General features: G+C 52.2%; 1 protein-coding gene across 1 annotated transcript in view; it reads right to left on the reverse strand.

The window, feature by feature from the left end:
• Window positions 1-21,607, reverse strand: part of SETD2 (SET domain containing 2, histone lysine methyltransferase) — a 147,224-nt gene that overhangs the window by 3,950 nt on the left and 121,667 nt on the right. The window contains exons 15-19 of the mRNA XM_063924606.1: window positions 14,627-14,786; window positions 13,770-14,451; window positions 12,910-13,041; window positions 12,686-12,828; window positions 11,262-11,376 (exon numbers count right to left, since the gene is read on the reverse strand). Of these exons, the coding sequence (XP_063780676.1) occupies window positions 11,262-11,376; window positions 12,686-12,828; window positions 12,910-13,041; window positions 13,770-14,451; window positions 14,627-14,786 (1,232 nt within the window). The remainder of the gene's footprint in view (window positions 1-11,261; window positions 11,377-12,685; window positions 12,829-12,909; window positions 13,042-13,769; window positions 14,452-14,626; window positions 14,787-21,607) is intronic.

Genomic DNA, 21,607 nt, shown 5'->3' on the forward strand with positions numbered 1-21,607 from the left:
CACAGCTAGTGTATGCTGGACACAGACCAGCAGCGAGGCACAGGGTGTATGGATGGTGTTATACAGCACACAGCTACTGTATGCTGGACACATGGACACAGACTAGCAGCGAGGCACAGGGTGTATGGATGGTATTATACAGCACACAGCTACTGTATGCTGGACACAGACCAGCAGCGAGGCACAGGGTGTATGGATGGTATTATACAGCACACAGCTAGTGTATGCTGGACACAGACCAGCAGCGAGGCACAGGGTGTATGGATGGTGTTATACAGCACACAGCTACTGTATGCTGGACACAGACCAGCAGCGAGGCACAGGGTGTATGGATGGTGTTATATAGCACACAGCTAGTGTATGCTGGACACAGACCAGCAGCGAGGCACAGGGTGTATGGATGGTGTTATATAGCACACAGCTAGTGTATGCTGGACACAGACCAGCAGCGAGGCACAGGGTGTATGGATGGTGTTATACAGCACACAGCTACTGTATGCTGGACACAGACTAGCAGCGAGGCACAGGGCATACGTGGAGAGATAACTGCTGCAATCCTCATGTCAGGGGCACAGCTATCTCCTGTTTGATCAGCCCTGGAGAAGACATTGGATTTGGGGAACCCGTGGTGAGCAGGATAAGTGCGAGACAGCAGAGTAAGCCGATAGTAACGCACAAGAACCTCTTCTGATAGTAATACCTGATCCGTGCCCTGTTGCCGTCATGGAATCCCCTGCGAAAGCCAGCGGGTTCCTGGATATCACTGAAGTGTGGGACTTTGAGTTGCGCCTTGAGGCCATGAGATGCACCTGTGGAAGGCCCCACTTCCAAACTGTTGTGAGACCTCTGGACTGAGAGACCACTTCCCCGGGAGAAGAGTCGTTCTGCCGGAACAAAGGTCTCTACACTGGAAGGGATTTGGTCTGCCTCTGATTTACATATGACACTGCCGTGGTGTTGTCTGACAGAGTATGAACCGGCCGGCTTGGGGGTCCAGCACATTAATCAACAGGAGCCGACTCGGACAATGACCACAGGACTTGGAGCTGACGCGCACTATCAAGGGCTGCCGTCCCGCACTTACAGAACACTGGCATTATGAGAGCTTACATTTACAGCAAGTGCCATCTCCTGCAGTACCAACCTGCAACCCCATGGCCCAGTGTCCCCCAGCCTCGCTACAAGACAAACTAGGAACTCTAGATAACACATTAAACCATGGTTGATTGGCATGTTGGGACTTGTAGTTCCACAACAGCTGTTTATCCAATACTTAGGAAAAATCATAACACTAAGTAAATGGGATTTTTATGGTCATCTTAAATGGGTGTCCCTGAGTAGCGACATCGTACAGGGTGTATTCAGTAGGTGGGCCGCCCGGGAAGGAAGGGAAAACACTATGCGATATCGCTCACGGAGCATCTTTGACAACCAGAACGCATATAGGGTAGGCGTTAGTCAGTGAGTGGACATTTTTCCTTCTTCTGACCCGAGACAGTACTCTGGGGGGTCTGACTTCTTAGGAGGACGAAAATAAGAATTTACTTACCGATAATTCTATTTCTCGTAGTCCGTAGTGGATGCTGGGGACTCCGTCAGGACCATGGGGAATAGCGGGCTCCGCAGGAGACAGGGCACATCTAAAAAGCTTTTTAGGTCACATGGTGTGTACTGGCTCCTCCCCCTATGACCCTCCTCCAAGCCTCAGTTAGGTACTGTGCCCGGACGAGCGTACACAATAAGGAAGGATCTTGAATCCCGGGTAAGACTCATACCAGCCACACCAATCACACCGTACAACTTGTGATCTGAACCCAGTTAACAGTATGATAACAAAACGAAGTAGCCTCTGAAAAAATGGCTCACAACAATAGTAATAACCCGATTTTTGTAACAATAACTATGTACAAGCATTGCAGACAATCCGCACTTGGGATGGGCGCCCAGCATCCACTACGGACTACGAGAAATAGAATTATCGGTAAGTAAATTCTTATTTTCTCTAACGTCCTAGTGGATGCTGGGGACTCCGTCAGGACCATGGGGATTATACCAAAGCTCCCAAACGGGCGGGAGAGTGCGGATGACTCTGCAGCACCGAATGAGAGAACTCCAGGTCCTCTTTAGCCAGAGTATCAAATTTGTAAAATTTTACAAACGTGTTCTCCCCTGACCACGTAGCTGCTCGGCAAAGTTATAATGCCGAGACTCCTCGGGCAGCCGCCCAGGATGAGGCCACCTTCCTTGTGGAATGGGCATCTACATATTTCGGCTGTGGCAGGCCTGCCACAGAATGTGCAAGCTGAATTGTACTACAAATCTAGCGTGCAATAGACTGCTTAGAAGCAGGAGCACCCAGCTTGTTGGGTGCATACAATATAAACAGCAAGTCAGACTTTCTGACTCCAGCCGTCCTAACTATATATATATATATATATATATATATATATATTTTTAGGGCCCTGACAACGTCTAGTAACTTGGAGTCCTCCAAGTCCCCAGTAGCCGCAGGCACCACAATAGGTTGTTTCAGGTGACAACGCTGACACCCCTTTAGGAAGAAACTGGAGACGAGTCCCAGTTCTGCCCTGTTCAAATGGAAAATTCTAATATGGGCTTTTGTAAAACAAAACCGCCCATTCTTTTTGACAATCGCCTGGCCGAGGCCAGGACTAACAACATGGTCACTTTCCATGTGAGATATTGGTCAACAGCATGGTCACTTTCCATGTGAGATATTTCAAATCCACAGATTTGAGCGGTTCAAACCAATATGATTTTAAGGAATCCCAACACTATGTTGAGATCTCACGGTGCCCCTAGAGGCACAAAAGAACTGTATATGGAATACACCCTTTACAATCTGGACTTCAGGAACTGAAGTCAATTTTTTCTGGAAGAAAATCTACAGGGCCGAAATTTAAATCTTAATGAACCCCAATTTGAGGCTCAAAACACTCCTGTTTTCAGGAAGTGCAGAATCGACCTAGTTGAATTTCCTTCGTGGAGCCTTCCTGGCCTTACCCACGCAACATATTTTCACCACATGTGGTGATGACGTTGTGCGGTCACCTCCTTCCTGGCTTTGACCAAGGTAGGTATGACCTCTTATGGAATGCCTTTTTCCCTTCAGAATCCGGTATTCAACCGCCATGCCGTCAAACGCAGCCGCGGTAATTCTTGGAAAAGACATGGTACTTGCTGAAGCAAGTCCCTTCTTAGCTCCCCAGGCCCTTAGTCCTCTGTGAGCATCTCTTGAAGCTCCGGGTACCAAGTCCCTCTTGGCCCATCCGGAGCCACTAGTATAGTTCATACTCCTCTATGTCTTATAATTCTCAATACCTTGGTTATGAGAAACAGAGGAGGGAACCCATACACTGACTGGTACACCCACGGTGTTACCAGAACATCCACAGCTATCGCCTGAAGGTCTCATGACCTGGCGGAATACCTGTCCCGTTTTTCGGGCGGGACGCTATCATGTCCACCTTTGGTCTTTGCCAACGATCCACAATCATGCTGAAAAACTTCCCGATGAAGTTTCCACTCTCCCGGGTGGAGGTCATGCCTGCTGAGGAAGTCTGCTTCCCAGTCGTCCACTCCCGGAAAGAACACTGCTGACAGTGCTATCACATGATTTTCCGCCTAGCGAAAAATCCTTGCAGTTTTGTCACTGCCCTCCCGCTTCTTGTGCCGCCCTTTCTGTTTACGTGGGCGACTGCCGTGATGTTATCCCACTGGATCAATACCGGCTGACCTTGAAGCAGAGGTCTTGCTAAGTTTAGAGCCTTATAAATTTGTTCTAAGCTTATTTATGCAGAGAGAATTCTCCAGACTTAATCACACTTCCCTGGAAATTTTTTCCCTGTGTGACTGTTCTCCAGCCTCTCAGGCTGGCCTCCGTGGTCACCGGCATCCAATCCTGAATGCCAAATCTGCGGCCCTCTAGAAGATGAGCACTCTGTAATCACCACAGGAGAGACACCCTTGTCCTTGGATATAGGGTTATCCGCTGATGCATCTGAGGATGCGATCCGGACCATTTGTCCAGCAGATCCCACCGAAGAGTTCTTGCGGGAAATCTGCCGAATGGAATTGCTTCGTAATAAGCCACCATTTTTACCAGGACTCTTGTGCAATGATGCACTGACACTTTTCCTGGTTTTAGGAGGATCCCGATTAGCTCGGATAACTCCCTGGCTTTCTCCACTGGGAGAAACACGTTTTTCTGGACTGTGTCCAGAATCATCCCTATGAACAGTAGACGTGTCATCGGAAAAAGCTGCGATTTTGGAATATTTAGAATCCACTCGTGCTGACGTAGAACTACTTAAGATAGTGCTACTCCGACCTCCAACTGTTCTCTGGACCTTGCCCTTATCAGGAAAGCGTCCATGTTTCCTTTTAAGAAAAATCATCATTCCGGCCATTACCTTGGTAAAGACCCGGGGCGCCGTGGACAACCCAAACGGCAGCGTCTGAACTGATAGTGACAGTTCTGTACCAGGAACCTGAAGTACCCTTGGAGAGAAGGGCAAATTTGGACCTGTAGGTAAGCGTCCCTGATATCCAGTGACACCATATCGTCCCCTTCTTCCTGGTTCGCTATCACTGCTCTGAGTGACTCCATCTTGATTTGAACGCTTGTATGTAAGTGTTCAAATATTTCAGATCTCACCGAGCCGGTTGGCTTCAGTACCACAATATAGTGTGGAATACTACCCCCTTCCATGTTGTAAGAGGGGTACTTTGATTATCACCTGCTGGGAATACAGCCTGTGAATTGTGTGAGGGGGAGATGTCTCGAATTTCCAATGTACACCTGGGATACTACATGTAGGATCCCGGAGTTCCCTTGCGAGTGAGCCCCCTGCGTACTGAAACTCTTGAGATGACCCCCTACCGCACCTGAGTCCGCTTGTACGGCCCCAGCGTTATGCTGCGGACTTGGCAGAAGCTGTGAGGGGCTTCTGTTCCTGGGAATGGGCTGCTTGCTGCAGTCTTCTTCCCTTTCCTCTACCCCTGGGCAGATATGACTGGCCTTTGCCCGCCTGCCCCTATGGGGACGAAAGGACTGAGACTGAAAAGACTGTGTCCTTTTTTGCCGATATGTGATTCGGGGTAACAAAAAGTGGATTTTTCAGCTGTTGCCATAGCCACCAGGTCCGATGGACCGCCCCTTTATACGGCAATACTTCCACATGCCGTCTGGAATCTGCCTCACCTGACCACTGTCGTGTCTTCGTCTGGCAGATATGTAAATCACATTTACTCTTGATGCCAGAATGCAAATATCCCTCTGCGCATCACGCATATATAGAAATGCATCCTTAAAATGCTCTATAGTCAATAAAATCTTGTCCCTGTCAAGGGTATCAAAATTTTCAGTCAGGAAATCCGACCAAGCCCCCTCAGCGCTGCACATCCAGGCTGAGGCGATTGCTGGTCGTAGTATAACACCAGTATGTGTGTATATACTGTCATGATATTTTTCAGCTTCCTATCAGCTGGCTTCTTGAGGGCGGCCGTATCTAGAGACGGTAACGCCATGTTTTTATAAGCGTGTGAGCGCCTTATCCACCCTAAGGTGTGTTTCCCAACTCGCCCTTACTTCTGGCGGGAAAGGGTATACCGCCCATAACTTTCTATCGGAGGAACCCCACGTATCATCACACACTTCATTTAATTTATCTGATTCAGGCAAAACTACAAGTAGTTTATTCACACCCTACAAAATACCCTTATTTGTGGTACTTGTAGTATCAGAAATATGTAACAGCTCCTTCATTGCCCTTAACATGTAACTCGTGGCCCTAAAGGAAAATTACGTATGTTTCTTCACCGTCGACACTGGGGTCAGTGTCCATGTCTGTGTCTGTCGACCGACTGAGGTAAATGGGCGTTTTTACAAGCCCCTGACGGTGTCTGAGACGCCTGGACCGGTACTAATTTGTCCGCCGGCCATCTCATGTCGTCAACCGTCTTGCAGCGTGTTGACATTATCACGTAATTCCATAAGTAGACCATCCATTCCGGTGTCGACTCCCTAGAGAGTGACATCAACATTACAGGCAATTTGCTCCGCCTCCTCACCAACATTTTCCTCATACATGTCGACACACACGTACCGACATACAGCACACACACAGGGAATGCTCTGATAGAGGACAGGACCCACTAGCCCTTTGGGGAGACAGAGGGAGAGTTTGCCAGCACACACCAAAAGCGCTATAATGTATATAACAACCCTAGAAGGTGTTGTTTCTATATATGCGCTCTTAATATATCATTATATCGCCAATTTATGCCCCCCTTCTCTTTTAACCCTGTTTCTGTAGTGCAGTGCAGGGGAGAGTGGGAGCCTTCCTCACCAGCGGAGCTGATCAGGAAAATGGCGCTGAGTGCTGAGGAGAATAAGCTCCGCCCCCTTTTCGGCGGGCTTTTCCTCCCGGTTTTTTAATAACTGGCCTGGGTTAAAATACATACATATAGCCTTAATGGCTATATGTGATGTATTTATTTGCCAAATAGGTATTTATATTGCTGCCCAGGGCGCCCCCAGCAGCGCCCTGCACCCTCCGTGACCGTGTCAGTGAGCCGTGTGACAACAATGGCGCACAGCTGCAGTGCTGTGCGCTACCTCTCTGAAGACTGTGAAGTCTTCTGCCGCCTGTTTCCGGACCTCCGTTCCGCCGTCTTTCTTCAGCGTCTGTAAGGGGGATCGGCGGCGCGGCTCCGGGACGAACCCCAGGCTGACCTGTGTTCCGACTCCCTCTGGAGCTCAGTGTCCAGTAGCCTAAGACTTCAATCCTCCTGCACGCAGGTGAGTTGCCAGTCTCTCCCCTAAGTCCCTCGTTGCAGTGATCCTGTCGCCAGCAGGAATCACTGATTAGAAACCTAAAAAAAAACTTTACTAAATAGCTCCTTAAGAGAGCCATCCAGTTTGCACCCTTCTCGGACGGGCACAAAAACCTAACTGAGGCTTGGAGGAGGGTCATAGGGGGAGGAGCCAGTACACACCATGTGACCTAAAAAGCTTTTTAGATGTGCCCTGTCTCCTGCGGAGCCCGCTATTCCCCATGGTCCTGACGGAGTCCCCAGCATCCACTAGGACGTTAGAGAAATGAGCTCAATCTAAAGCCGCCCCGGTCTGGAAGCCTCAACAGGTAACTCTGTACAGGACCAGAGGGGAGACCTCCACTGACAAGCATCTACTTCAACTCTGTCCCCGCTACAAGTCTGAAGAGAGACCGCGCGGCACGCTGTGACCATTCCCGCAGTCAGAGAAACACATGACGCCAGAGATGGCGACTATTTCCGCGCAGCCACTCCCTATATATCAGTCATCCCTGTATAGGACGCTGCACACACTGCTCTGCATCTACTATCTGTAGTATAATCCAGTACAGGTGTGAAAACATCATCTCTATCATGACTATCCGCGTTACTTACAGTAAGGGCTACAGTATAATGGCACCAGCATATTCTGTAGCACTGTGCAACTGGGGAGAGGAGAGTAATACAGACCAGACAGGGGTAAGAGGGCCCTGCACGCAGGGGGGAATGTATATAACACACCAGTCACAGTATAAAGCACTGAGCAGATAATAACTGAATATTAGATATGTATTGTATAAAGATAGTAGTGTATTGTCCGGTGGCGCCGGCCGTGTGTCGGCATCCAGAGAACGAATACCCTGCATGGAACAAAGCAATGCTTGCAGTAGACAGCTGGGGAGGGGAACTCTCCCCCCAGAAAGAACATGTTGTTGGATATTGTACCTTATTATAAGAATACAGATTTAATATGCACCTGGCAGACAGCCAACCCCGGCACAGCCCTATAATAAAGTTCATAGAATCTAAAGTGTTACCACATTCTATCAACGCTCATAACTGTGAATTACACGCAGCCATCTCCGTCTGGGACGGCGCGGCCTCCTGAAAGCAGCCATTTATGAATATTGACGCCATTCTTTTCCACGTCTAATGAATGGACGGGCCTGTTACTGCCTTCATTGTTTTAATTACAGCACACTCTTTAATTGGGGAAATGGGTAGTGACGGCTCCGGGGAAAATTCTGTAACAACGTTTTACTGCATTATATGCTGTAAAGAGTCAGACTGGGCTGCGATGTGTGTTCCACGGCTGATCCGCACGCTACAGACGTCTGTCTAATTAGCCCGGATCTTTAATGCATTCCAAATTACACAACGAGAAGAAGAAAAGCAGTCACAAGACCATAGAGGAGTCTAACCAGGCGCTGGCGTCTCGTAGGAACGTTACACAATGTGTGACATACAGCGCAGTGGCGACTGCACGATGTACAGGTAGAGTGTGATTGTGTGTCCAACAATCCGTATTATGCAGCGTCACCCAAATAGTCACCTGTCCTATTTATTGGGGCATGTAGGTGTACGTGTGGTGTTGCCTCATGCCAGGGTATGTTGTGGCAGATGACAAAGGCGGCAGCACCATGCTTTGGGCATGTATAGAGAGACAGGCCGAGGGCAACACGGTCAGAAATGAAAACTTCTGTAGTTCATTTTGTAAATGTTATCTGCTAACGAATGAGAAATTCCACACGATTCCACGAACTTAATAATAGTGATGATGGTAACGTTGGGTAATCCCCCAATGTCACATAGCCACACACAAGCGAGGACGCAGTACGGAGGAAACTGGCGGCTTGGCCGGATAACAGCAGACGTCAGCTGGATCCCCGTCCTAGACCTCAGCCCCGCTGGCCGGCAGCGGATACACAATCTGGCAGACAGAGGTTCCATCACTTCCAGTGATTATAGGTTCTCTCTGTGATATATGAGGTGCGGAGCTGGAAGGTCCAGAAATAGAGACATTAGCTGCGTGGTTTATTCCTCTCTAAGAGAATGTTTAACCCAGGCTTGGGTAACCCGCGTCTTTCCAGCCTTTGTGGAACTGCTGGAATGCTGAGACTTGTAGTTCCACAACAGCTGTCAAGCTGCAGGTAACCTACCAATGGTTAATGCAAAGTATCTGAGACACTTTGGGTCCAGGAGGGGGAGCAGACAAGGCATCGATGACTAGAGGTCTCCTAGATACGGGTGACCACCCTGCACAGGGTACAGTGGGCGGCAGGAGAGTCACACATGGAAAGTTGCATCGGCTGCCACAATAAGAACGGAGACTGAGTAAATGCCTCGGGGTCAGCGGCTTGTACACGTGCCCTACATCAGCTGCAAATCGCTGCCCAGGAATGCTGAACATTAACCTATTGTCCACCCTGAGTGTTTAGTGCAGCGGGTCCTCACTGAAAGGAAGCCGCCAGCGCCTGTGTATTCCAGGTGATCACCTGACCTTCTCGCGGCTTCACGTCACCAGGTAATACCACAGAGGACAGACCACTGCCGACGGCAGCCTGGGGGGGGGGGGGGGGGCAGAGAGCGCCGACGGCAGCCTGGGGGGGAGCAGAGAGCGCCGACGGCAGCCTGGGGGGGAGCAGAGAGCGCCGACCGCAACCTGGGGGGGGGAGCAGAGAGCGCCGACCGCAACCTGGGGGGGGAGCAGAGAGCGCCAACGGCAGCCTGGGGGGGGAGCAGAGAGCGCCGACGGCAGCCTGGGGGGAGCAGAGAGCGCCGACGGCAGCCTGGGGGGAACAGAGAGCGCCGACGGCAGCCGGGGGGGGGGGGGGGGGGGAGCAGAGAGCGGAGGAGAGAGCGCCGACGGCAGCCTGGGGGGAGCAGAGAGCGGAGGAGAGAGCGCCGACGGCAGCCTGGGGGGGGGGAGCAGAGAGCGGAGGAGAGAGCGCCGACGGCAGCCTGGGGGGGGGGGAGCAGAGAGCGCCGACGGCAGTCTGGGGGGAGCAGAGAGCGCCGACGGCAGCCTGGGGGAGCAGAGAGCGCCGACGGCAGTCTGGGCGGAGCAGAGAGCGCCGACGGCAGCCTGGGGGGGAGCAGAGAGTGCCGACGGCAGCCTGGGGGGGAGCAGAGAGTGCCGACGGCAGCCTGGGGGGGAGCAGAGAGCGCCGACGGCAGCCTGGGGGGGGAGCAGAGAACGCCGACGGCAGCCTGGGGGGGAGCAGAGAGCGGAGGAGAGAGCGCCGACGGCAGCCTGGGAGGAGAGAGCGCGGAGTGTCTCAATACAGCTGTGTGAGCAGGAGAGTGCAGCAGCGCTCAGGGCGTGAGCCCAGTTCCCATATAGGGCAGAGATACCGGTAAAGCTGGTTCAGGCTTTGGAAGGGACAATGAGAAAGGGTTCCAAAGAAACATGGCTGGAAGTTCTCCGGAGACCAAAATAATCCCAAATCCCATCACTAAATGCCACAGTATCAGGAAGGATCCCCGTTCCTCTAATCATATATACACTGGTCGCTCCCATGTAGCTCCTGGAAGGTCCATGTCCTACGAAGCCTCACTGCCTCCTGCTAGCACGTGTCTTCAGTGTCTGCTCCAGGTGGACTCCCCTCCCCATTCATGGCGAGTACAAAGGGCCAGATTCAGCGTGGATCGCAGCAGCAAAATCTTTCTTTAATGGGCAAAACCATGTGCACTGCAGGAGCGGCAGATGTAACATGTGCAGAGAGAGTTAGATTTGGGTGGGGTGTGTTCAAACTGAAATCTAAATTTCAGTGTAAGAATAAAGCAGCCAGTATTTACCCTGCACAGAAACAATATAACCCCCCCCCCCAAATCTAACTCTCTCTGCACATGTTACATCTGCTCCGCCTGCAGTGCACAATGTTCTGCCCAAAGTCCCTGGTGTCATACACTTGCTACATCACTACATAATGGAAACGTCCCCAGATCTCAGCCCCAATCGCATCTGCGCTCTCGTAATACTCAGCGGTACAGTCCTCTCTTATTGTGGTTTCAGTCCCGGCAGACTTGGCAGCGCTGAGCGTCTTGCGGTAATAATGAATACAACTGTTATAAAGGGCTCCGATGCCACTGGCCGCGGCGTTCCCTCGCGCTAAGTTCTCTCTGCAACTTTGGACGTGCGCTATAAAAATTCCTGTGCATCGCAGCGCCTCTAGTACACTGTGAGAGGTGTTGGCGTCTGCAACGTGACCTACATGCAAAATTGTAAGAAACATACGGTTACGTTACGCCTTTTAGAGCATCTCGCGACATAAGGTGTACGGACCGCCAGCAAGTGAGGACACATCTGTATATTAAATGCTGGGCTGGGAACTTCTCCCATTCGCTCCTAGTTACACGTGCAAACAGCAGCAGATGCTACGGTATTATAGGAGTCAGACGCTCACATCGCAGCGCAGAATTACCTTCATCGGGTTCTCGTCATACGTAGGCGTTCCCAGGTCCATTTCAGACTCGTGGTCTAGGCTGTCCCCTTCATCCCCAGGGCTGTCCCAGGAAGGAGGGTCCCACGTGGTCTGTCTGGAGAAGCAGAAGAGACAACGCAGGTGAGGAAGGAAACACTGGTGATGACATCACATGAGCGGCATACAGGTAATGGTGCGCTGCACGGCGGTGGGAGCATAAAGCGCACATTGTGCAGAGACCAGGGGGGACATTTACTAACAGCAGCTTTGACGGATCATTTTATAAAGGCAACAGAAAGAACTGAGCCTGGATTAGAAATTATTACAGCTGCTGTTTCAAACGCCGCGGTCAGCGCCATCGATCAGCGGCCGTTATCACGTACAACACGTTACTAAATCTACTGTAACATCAGACTGCAGCAACATGTAACATAACAGAAACATACGTAGCGCGGGGACTGGCGCAGCCTCATCCTGTGCATCTATGTGTAATCGCTGTGCAGCAACATGTAACATAACAGAAACATACGCAGCGCGGGACTGGCGCAGCCTCATCCTGTGCGTCTATGTGTAATCGCTGTGCAGCAACATGTAACATAACAGAAATATACGCAGTTCGGGGACTGGTGCAGCCTCATCCTGTGCGTCTATGTGTAATCGCTGTGCAGCAACATGCAACATAACAGAAACATACGCAGTTCGGGGACTGGCGCAGCTTCATCCTGTGCATCTATATGTAATCGCTGTGCAGCAACATGTAACATAACAGAAATATACGCAGTGCGGGGACTGGCGCAGCCTCATCCTGTGCGTCTATGTGTAATCGCTGTGCAGCAACATGTAACATAACAGAAATATACGCAGCGCGGGGACTGGTGCAGCCTCATCCTGTGCGTCTATGTGTAATCGCTGTGCAGCAACATGTAACATAACAGAAACATACGCAGCGCGGGGACTGGCGCAGCCTCATCCTGTGCGTCTATGTGTAATCGCTGTGCAGCAACATGTAACATAACAGAAACATACGCAGCGCGGGGACTGGCACAGCCTCATCCTGTGTGTCTTTGTGTAATCGCTGTGCAGCAACATGTAACATAACAGAAACATACGCAGCGCGGGGACTGGCGCAGCCTCATCCTGTGCGTCTATGTGTAATCGCTGTGCAGCAACATGTAACATAACAGAAATATACGCAGTGCGGGGACTGGTGCAGCCTCATCCTGTGCGTCTATGTGTAATCGCTGTGCAGCAACATGTAACATAACAGAAACATACGCAGCGCGGGGACTGGCACAGCCTCATCCTGTGTGTCTATGTGTAATCGCTGTGCAGCAACATGTAACATAACAGAAATATACGCAGCGCGGGGACTGGCGCAGCCTCATCCTGTGCGTCTGTGTGTAATCGCTGTGCGGGTCACTCACCTGGTTATTACATGGTAATAGTAGATTTTACCCTCGGGGTCCCGGGCGGTTTTCCAGCTGGGTGGCAGGACGATGGTTTTAGGTTTGGGGGGAGACGGTGGAGGAAGATCCAGGATGTTGTTGGCGGGCAATCCCATTTCCGGCTGTCGGGAGATATATGGTAAGTCAGGGCACAATACAGGGGCACAGAGGAACAGCAATGTCTGACGCCAAAGGCCACTTACCTGCATCGGTGGCGGCTGTCCAGGAGGAATGATTGCAGCCAATGGGGGACCTTGCTGCACAACAACGCCTTGCGGATGCGGTGCGTATATCGGCTGACCTGGCATATATGGCATACCGGGCTGCGTGTAGCTCTGCAACGAGAACATACATCCTGCATGTCAGTGTGTGCCAGAACCCTGCACCCCCCCCCCCCACGCATCATGTGACATTTACACACTCTCGTAGTATACAGTAATAACACATTTATACGCCCGGATAATACACAGTAAGAGTTATTAAAATGGAATTCAGGCTGTAAGACCACCCATAGTGTCCCCCATATTCCACAAGTCTCATCTGGCACAGGAAAAGTCTATTAAATCGCTGCAAAACCCTAAACAGAATGTGTAACAGTAGTGTCACAGCACGCACAGCGCGGGAAGGCTCGTTACACTGCAGGTAGACCACCGGGAGAGACCGGCTACATTACTGGCACCATACCCCAGCCATAGGAAAGGTAAGAACGCATAGCGCCATACTGGAGGTGGCAGAAAACAGAACATAACCATAAAATTATAAGGAAAACCATTATTAGGATGTTGCCTAATTAGCCAATGACTTGTCTGAGCGGAGTGACATTTTAAACCGGTGGTTCCCAACCTCAACCATCTCCAACAGGACATGTTGTGAGGATGTGTGTCTGTCGGATAACTACTGACTCGGCAAAACAGAGTAAGTCACCTGTACAAGATTAAAGACATCCAGAAAACATGACCTGTTGGTGGTACCTGAGGACTAGAGGTGAGATCCGCTGGTTTACACAACGCTCAGACCATGTCCTGACAATCATATAACGCAAATGCTGCCAATAATGACTCACCGGCACCATGGTCTGAGCCGTCTGCGTGTAGGCGGCTGGCATTCCGTACACAGCCGGGCAGGGCTGTCCTGGGTAGTAGATGGCCGGCTGGGCAGGTGGTGGTGGGTACTGAGGCGGGGGTTGGTGTTGCTGGACTGCCACGGCTTGCTGGTTGGGGTCCCAGACCCCATAGGTTTGAGGTGGCACAGAGCTGGTTGCTGGCACCGGCATCACAGTCACATTGGGCTCCTGGGGCACCAGTGGTTCTGGCTGAGCTACATAATGCTGTGTAGGAACGTCCATGGGGCCTGCTACATGTTGCACCATGGGGACCGGCTGGGGGGTTAGCATGTTGGGATTAACCGCCATCTGGGAGGGGTCATAGCTGTTCGGGGAATTGACCGTGTCATGTGGCGGCGTAGGCAGCAGAACTTTTCCAGCATTTGGGTTTATTGGGTCCACAAAGGACTGGATGGGGTATCCTTGAGGGTAGGTGATGAAGGGTGGGGGCAGCGGAGTGCCATAAGGAATGGGGTCGTAGGGAATGGGAGACGCTATGCCAATATTCTGCATCTGCTGCTGCTGCTTCTGGGCCTCTCTCTGCGCCACCTCCTGCTCAAACAACTTCCGCCGTTCCTCCGTGGAGAGCTTGTTCCGGTCCTGCAGGCGACCCTTCTTCTTGGAGGAGGCTGGGGTGTCATACCTGCCAAGAGACCAGAGTGTTACAGACGAGACGGGCAACATAAAAGCGACAAACAGGAAAAATGCCCAATTTCCACAGGACAAACTGTGCCAGAAACAGGCGACGTTTTCCTACACGCCGACATACAGCGTTCTCTTATTCACACAAGCGCAGCCGCCCCAGGTGGTCTCCTTACCGATCTTCGCCTCTCTTTGAGCTGCGTTCATAGAAGGAGGGCGGAGATGGAGACTGCCGGCGCTTCCTCTGGCTCTGCCGCTCAGACTCCCGCTCCCGGCTCTGATTCTTCATGCTCGGCGTCATGTAGTTCCCACCTGGGGACTCCCGCCAGCGGTCATCTGCGGTGCCAGAAATAAGACAATGAGGCACCAACATATGTCACCATCATAGTGTCAAACGGTGAGCAAGGGACACGTGAGAGGATCAGTGGCTTGTGCCGTGTGATGCAATACTCCCGGAGACTACGGGCGACCGCGGAGCACAAACAGCACTTCAAACAAAGACAGTGACGCTACAAAATAACAATGTGATGCCATACTGCCACACCAAGCGTTCATGGGGAGGGGCTAGCAGGTCTGCGCGGAGACATCTGCACCAGGTGGGGGAGGGGCTAGTATGTCAGTGCGGTGGCACCTGCACCAGGTGGGGGAGGGGCTAGCATGTCAGCGCAGTGGCACCTGCACCAGGTGGGGGAGGGGTTAGCATATCAGCGCAGTGGCACCTGCACCAGGCGGGGGAGGGGCTAGCATGTCAGCACGGTGGCACCTGCACCAGGTGGGGGAGGGGCTAGTATGTCAGCACGGTGGCACCTGCACCAGGTGGGGGAGGGGCTAGCATGTCAGCGCAGTAGCACCTGCACCAGGCGGGGGAGGGGCTAGCATGTCAGCACGGTGGCACCTGCACCAGGTGGGGGAGGGGCTAGTATGTCAGCACGGTGGCACCTGCACCAGGTGGGGGAGGGGCTAGCATGTCAGCGCAGTGGCACCTGCACCAGGTGGGGGAGGGGCTAGCATGTCAGCGCAGTGGCACCTGCACCAGGCGGGGGAGGGGCTAGCATGTCAGCGCAGTGGCACCTGCACCAGGCGGGGGAGGGGCTAGCATGTCAGCGCAGTGGCACCTGCACCAGGCGGGGGAGGGGCTAGCATGTCAGCGCAGTGGCACCTGCACCAGGCAGGGGAGGGGCTAGTATGTCAGCACGGTGGCACCTGCACCAGTTGGGGGAGGGGCTAGCATGTCAGTGCGGTGGCACCTGCACCAGGTGGAGAGGGCTGGAGAAGTTCAGGGAGCCTGTTGCAAATCACAGGACAGGGACCATCACACTGTGCATTAATAAGATACTTGGGAAGTGACCATTGGATTAGTGGGTGGCCGCAGAAGCATTTCAGGTGCTCATGAGAAAGCGTCTGATGTCACCGTGCCGTCATGAATAGGTAATATAATATTAGGTGTATTTCCAGGGTCTTCAACAATCTACATTACCAGCTGGACACACAAAAGGTCAGAAACAAAGTTTATTGAGCATTTCCTATAGACAGAATGTCCCTATACATGTAAATGAGTCTACATATTTATTCTCTTCTACCCAAGGAAAGAGATGACAGCCAGAGAATACAAGACTGCCCTCTGCTGGCAGCATACTGACTATACAGCCAGAGAATACAAGACTGCCCTCTGCTGGCAGCATACTGACTATACAGCCAGAGAATACAAGACTGCCCTCTGCTGGCAGCATACTGACTATACAGCCAGAGAATACAAGACTGCCCTCTGCTGGCAGCATACTGACTATACAGCCAGAGAATACAAGACTGCCCTCTGCTGGCAGCATACTGACTATACAGCCAGAGAATACAAGACTGCCCTCTGCTGGCAGCATACTGACTATACAGCCAGAGAATACAAGACTGCCCTCTGCTGGCAGCATACTGACTATACAGCCAGAGAATGGGAGCTGGGAATCCACCAGTATAACAGCTACAAGACTGCCCTCTGCTGGCAGCATACTGACTATACAGCCAGAGAATGGGAGCTGGGAATCAACCAGTGTGACAGCTACAAGACTGCCCTCTGCTGGCAGCATACTGACTATACAGCCAGAGAATGGGAGCTGGGAATCCACCAGTATAACAGCTACAAGACTGCCCTCTGCTGGCAGCATACTGACTATACAGCCAGAGAATGGGAGCTGGGAATCCACCAGTATAACAGCTACAAGACTGCCCTCTGCTGGCAGCATACTGACTATACAGCCAGAGAATACAAGACTGCCCTCTGCTGGCAGCATACTGACTATACAGCCAGAGAATACAAGACTGCCCTCTGCTGGCAGCATACTGACTATACAGCCAGAGAATACAAGACTGCCCTCTGCTGGCAGCATACTGACTATACAGCCAGAGAATGGGAGCTGGGAAGTAACCAGTGTGACAGCTACAAGACTGCCCTCTGCTGGCAGCTTACCGACTATACAGCCAGAGAATGGGAGCTGGGAATCAACCAGTGTGACAGCTACAAGACTGCCCTCTGCTGGCAGCATACTGACTATACAGCCAGAGAATGGGAGCTGGGAATCCACCAGTGTGACAGCTACAAGACTGCCCTCTGCTGGCAGCATACTGACTATACAGCCAGAGAATGGGACCTGGGAATCAACCAGTGTGACAGCTACAAGACTGCCCTCTGCTGGCAGCATACTGACTATACAGCCAGAGAATGGGAGCTGGGAATCAACCAGTGTGACAGCTACAAGACTGCCCTCTGCTGGCAGCATACTAACTATACAGCCAGAGAATGGGAGCTGGGAATCAACCAGTGTGACAGCTACAAGACTGCCCTCTGCTGGCAGCATACTGACTATACAGGCGGAGCATGTAATGTCAGGACACACAGGCTTATTCCCAGTGCTGTACTGTATCCGCCTACAGGACACTTGTGTTGCTTGTAGTGAAATAAAGTTCTGATAACACTAGGAGGCCTCCTATCCCAGCACCGCTTCCAGCTGTAGTGCCGCCGGCTGTGTGAGCCATCCTAATAATACCTCCAAAGCCCTGCCGCCTTCTACCCGGTATCCTCCGACGGAGAGGCCCTGCCGCCTTCTGCCAGTTATCCTCAGACGGGAGGCCCTGCCGCCTTCTACCCATTATATCCTCCGACGGGAGGCCCTGCCACCTTCTACCCATTATATCCTCCGACGGAGGCCCTGCCGCCTTCTACCAGTTATCCTCAGACGGGAGGCCCTGCCGCCTTCTACCCGTTATCCTCAGACGGGAGGCCCTGCCGCCTTCTACCCGTTATCCTCAGACGGGAGGCCCTGCCGCCTTCTACCAGTTATCCTCAGACGGGAGGCCCTGCCGCCTTCTACCCATTATATCCTCCGACGGGAGGCCCTGCCGCCTTCTACCCATTATATCCTCCGACGGGAGGCCCTGCCGCCTTCTACCCGTTATCCTCAGACGGGAGGCCCTGCCGCCTTCTACCCATTATATCCTCCGACGGGAGGCCCTGCCACCTTCTACCCATTATATCCTCCGACGGGAGGCCCTGCCGCCTTCTACCCGTTATATCCTCCGACGGGAGGCCCTGCCGCCTTCTACCCGTTATCCTCAGACGGGAGGCCCTGCCGCCTTCTACCCGTTATCCTCAGACGGGAGGCCCTGCCGCCTTCTACCAGTTATCCTCAGACGGGAGGCCCTGCCACCTTCTACCCATTATATCCTCCGACGGAGGCCCTGCCACCTTCTACCCGTTATCCTCAGACGGGAGGCCCTGCCACCTTTTACCCGTTATCCTCAGACGGGAGGCCCTGCCGCCTTCTACCCATTATATCCTCCGACGGGAGGCCCTGCCGCCTTCTACCAGTTATCCTCAGACGGGAGGCCCTGCCGCCTTCTACCCATTATATCCTCCGACGGAGGCCCTGCCGCCTTCTACCAGTTATCCTCAGACGGGAGGCCCTGCCGCCTTCTACCCATTATATCCTCCGACGGGAGGCCCTGCCGCCTTCTACCCATTATATCCTCCGACGGAGGCCCTGCCGCCTTCTACCAGTTATCCTCAGACGGGAGGCCCTGCCGCCTTCTACCAGTTATCCTCAGACGGGAGGCCCTGCCGCCTTCTACCCATTATATCCTCCGACGGGAGGCCCTGCCACCTTCTACCCATTATATCCTCCGACGGAGGCCCTGCCGCCTTCTACCAGTTATCCTCAGACGGGAGGCCCTGCCGCCTACTACCCATTATATCCTCCGACGGGAGGCCCTGCCACCTTCTACCCATTATATCCTCCGACGGAGGCCCTGCCGCCTTCTACCCGTTATCCTCAGACGGGAGGCCCTGCCGCCTTCTACCTGTTATCCTCAGACGGGAGGCCCTGCCGCCTTCTACCCGTTATCCTCCGACGGGAGGCCCTGCCGCCTTCTACCTGTTATCCCCAGACAGGAGGCGCTGATGTCTTCTACCGGTTATCCCCCGACGCAAGGCACTGCCGCCTCCTAACCCGTTATCCCCCGACGGGTGACGCTGCTTTCTTCTACCTGTTATCCCCCGACGGGAGGCGCTGTCACATTCTACCCGTTATCCCCCGACGTGAGGCGCTGTGGCCTTCTACCAACTATCCCCCAACGGGAGGCGCTGCCGCCTTCTACTCGCTATCCCCCGACGGGAGGCGCTGCCGCCTTCTACCCACTATCCCCCGACGGGAGGCCCTGCCGCTATCACCCGACGGGAGGCGCTGCCGCCTTCTACCCACATTCCCCCGACGGGAGGCGCTGCAGTCTATGACAATGCCGCTACTCTACTCACTATAACACTATTAAGTAACTAAACAATTAACGATAGCAAAATTCCTTCTCAAAGTGACTCACACAAAACTACAAAATAACTATCCGATTAGTGTCATATAAAACATAGAATGTGACGGCAGATAAGAACCACTTGGCCCATCTAGTCTGCCCCTTGTTTTTTTTTACCATATATTTATCTCAAACGTTATTTGATCCTTATTTCTGTGTAAGGAGATCCTTATGTCTATCCCATAGATGTTTACATTGCTCTACTGTCTTACCCTCTACCACCTCTGATGGGAGGCTATTCCACTTATCCACTACCCTTTCTGTGAAGTAATTTTTACTCATATTTCCCCTGAACCTGCCCCCCTCCAGTCTCAGTGCATGCCCTCGTGTCCTATTGCTTCTCTCCCTGTGAGGAATGTCTCCTCCTGTACCGTGGTGATACCCCTGATATATGTGACAGTCTCTCTCATGTCCTCGTGTCCTATTACTTCTCTCCCTGTGAGGAATGTCTCCTCCTGTACCGTGGTGATACCCCTGATATATGTGACAGTCTCTCTCATGTCCTCGTGTCCTATTACTTCTCTCCCTGTGAGGAATGTCTCCCCCTGTACCGTGGTGATACCCCTGATATATGTGACAGTCTCTCTCATGTCCTCGTGTCCTATTACTTCTCTCCCTGTGAGGAATGTCTCCCCCTGTACCGTGGTGATACCCCTGATATATGTAACAGTCTCTCTCATGTCCTCGTGGTCTATTACTTCTCTCCCTGTGAGGAATGTCTCCTCCTGTACTGTGGTGATACCCCTGATATATGTGACAGTCTCTATCATGTCCTCGTGTCCTATTACTTCTCTCCCTGTGAGGAATGTCTCCCCCTGTACCGTGGTGATACCCCTGATATATGTGACAGTCTCTCTCATGTCCTCGTGTCCTATTACTTCTCTCCCTGTGAGGAATGTCTCCCCTGTACCGTGGTGATACCCCTGATATATGTGACAGTCTCTATCATGTCCTCGTGGTATAATACTTCTCTCCCTGTGAGGAATGTCTCCTCCTGTACCGTGGTGATACCCCTGATATATGTGACAGTCTCCATCATGTCCTCGTGTCCTAATACTTCTCTCCCTGTGAGGAATGTGTACTCCTATACCGTGGTGATACCCCTGATATATGTGACAGTCTCTCTCATGTCCTCGTGTCCTATTACTTCTCTCCCTGTGAGGAATGTCTCCCCCTGTACCGTGGTGATACCCCGGATATATGTGACAGTCTCTATCATGTCCTCGTGTACTTTTACTTCTCTCCCTGTGAGGAATGTCTCTCCATGTACCGTGGTGATACCCCTGATATATGTGACAGTCTCTCTCATGTCCTCGTGTCCTATTACTTCTCTCCCTGTGAGGAATGTCTCCCCCTGTACCATGGTGATACCCCTGATATATGTGACAGTCTCTCTCATGTCCTCGTGTCCTATTACTTCTCTCCCTGTGAGGAATGTCTCCTCCTGTACCGTGGTGATACCCCTGATATATGTGACAGTCTCTCTCATGTCCTCGTGTCCTATTACTTCTCTCACATGTGAGGAATGTCTCCTCCTGTACCGTGGTGATACCCCTGATATATGTGACAGTCTCTCTCATGTCCTCGTGTCCTATTACTTCTCTCCCTGTGAGGAATGTCTCCTCCTGTACCGTGGTGATACCCCTGATATATGTGACAGTCTCTATCATGTCCTCGTGTCCTATTGCTTCTCTCCCTGTGAGGAATGTCTCCCCCCTGTACCGTGGTAATACCCCTGATATATGTGACAGTCTCTATCATGTCCTTGTGTTCTATTACTTCTCTCCCTGTGAGGAATGTCTCCTCCTGTACCGTGGTGATACCCCTGATATATGTGACAGTCTCTATCATGTCCTCGTGTCCTATTACTTCTCTCCCTGTGAGGAATGTCTCCTCCTGTACCATGGTGATACCCCTGATATATGTGACAGTTTCTATCATGTCCTCGTGTCCTTTTACTTCTCTCCCTGTGAGGAATGTCTCCTCCTGTACCGCGGTGATACCCCTGATATATGTGACAGTCTCTCTCATGTCCTCGTGTCCTATTACTTCTCTCCCTGTGAGGAATGTCTCCTCCTGTACCGTGGTGATACCCCTGATATATGCGACAGTCTCTCTCATGTCCTCGTGGTCTAATACTTCTCTCCCTGTGAGGAATGTCTCCTCCTGTACCGTGGTGATACCCCTGATATATGCGACAGTCTCTCTCATGTCCTCGTGGTCTAATACTTCTCTCCCTGTGAGGAATGTCTCCTCCTGTACCGTGGTGATACCTCTGATATATGTGACAGTCTCTCTCATGTCCTCGT

This window comes from Pseudophryne corroboree, chromosome 5 (genome assembly GCF_028390025.1).
Source record: "Pseudophryne corroboree isolate aPseCor3 chromosome 5, aPseCor3.hap2, whole genome shotgun sequence".
Taxonomy (NCBI): Eukaryota; Metazoa; Chordata; class Amphibia; order Anura; family Myobatrachidae; genus Pseudophryne; species Pseudophryne corroboree.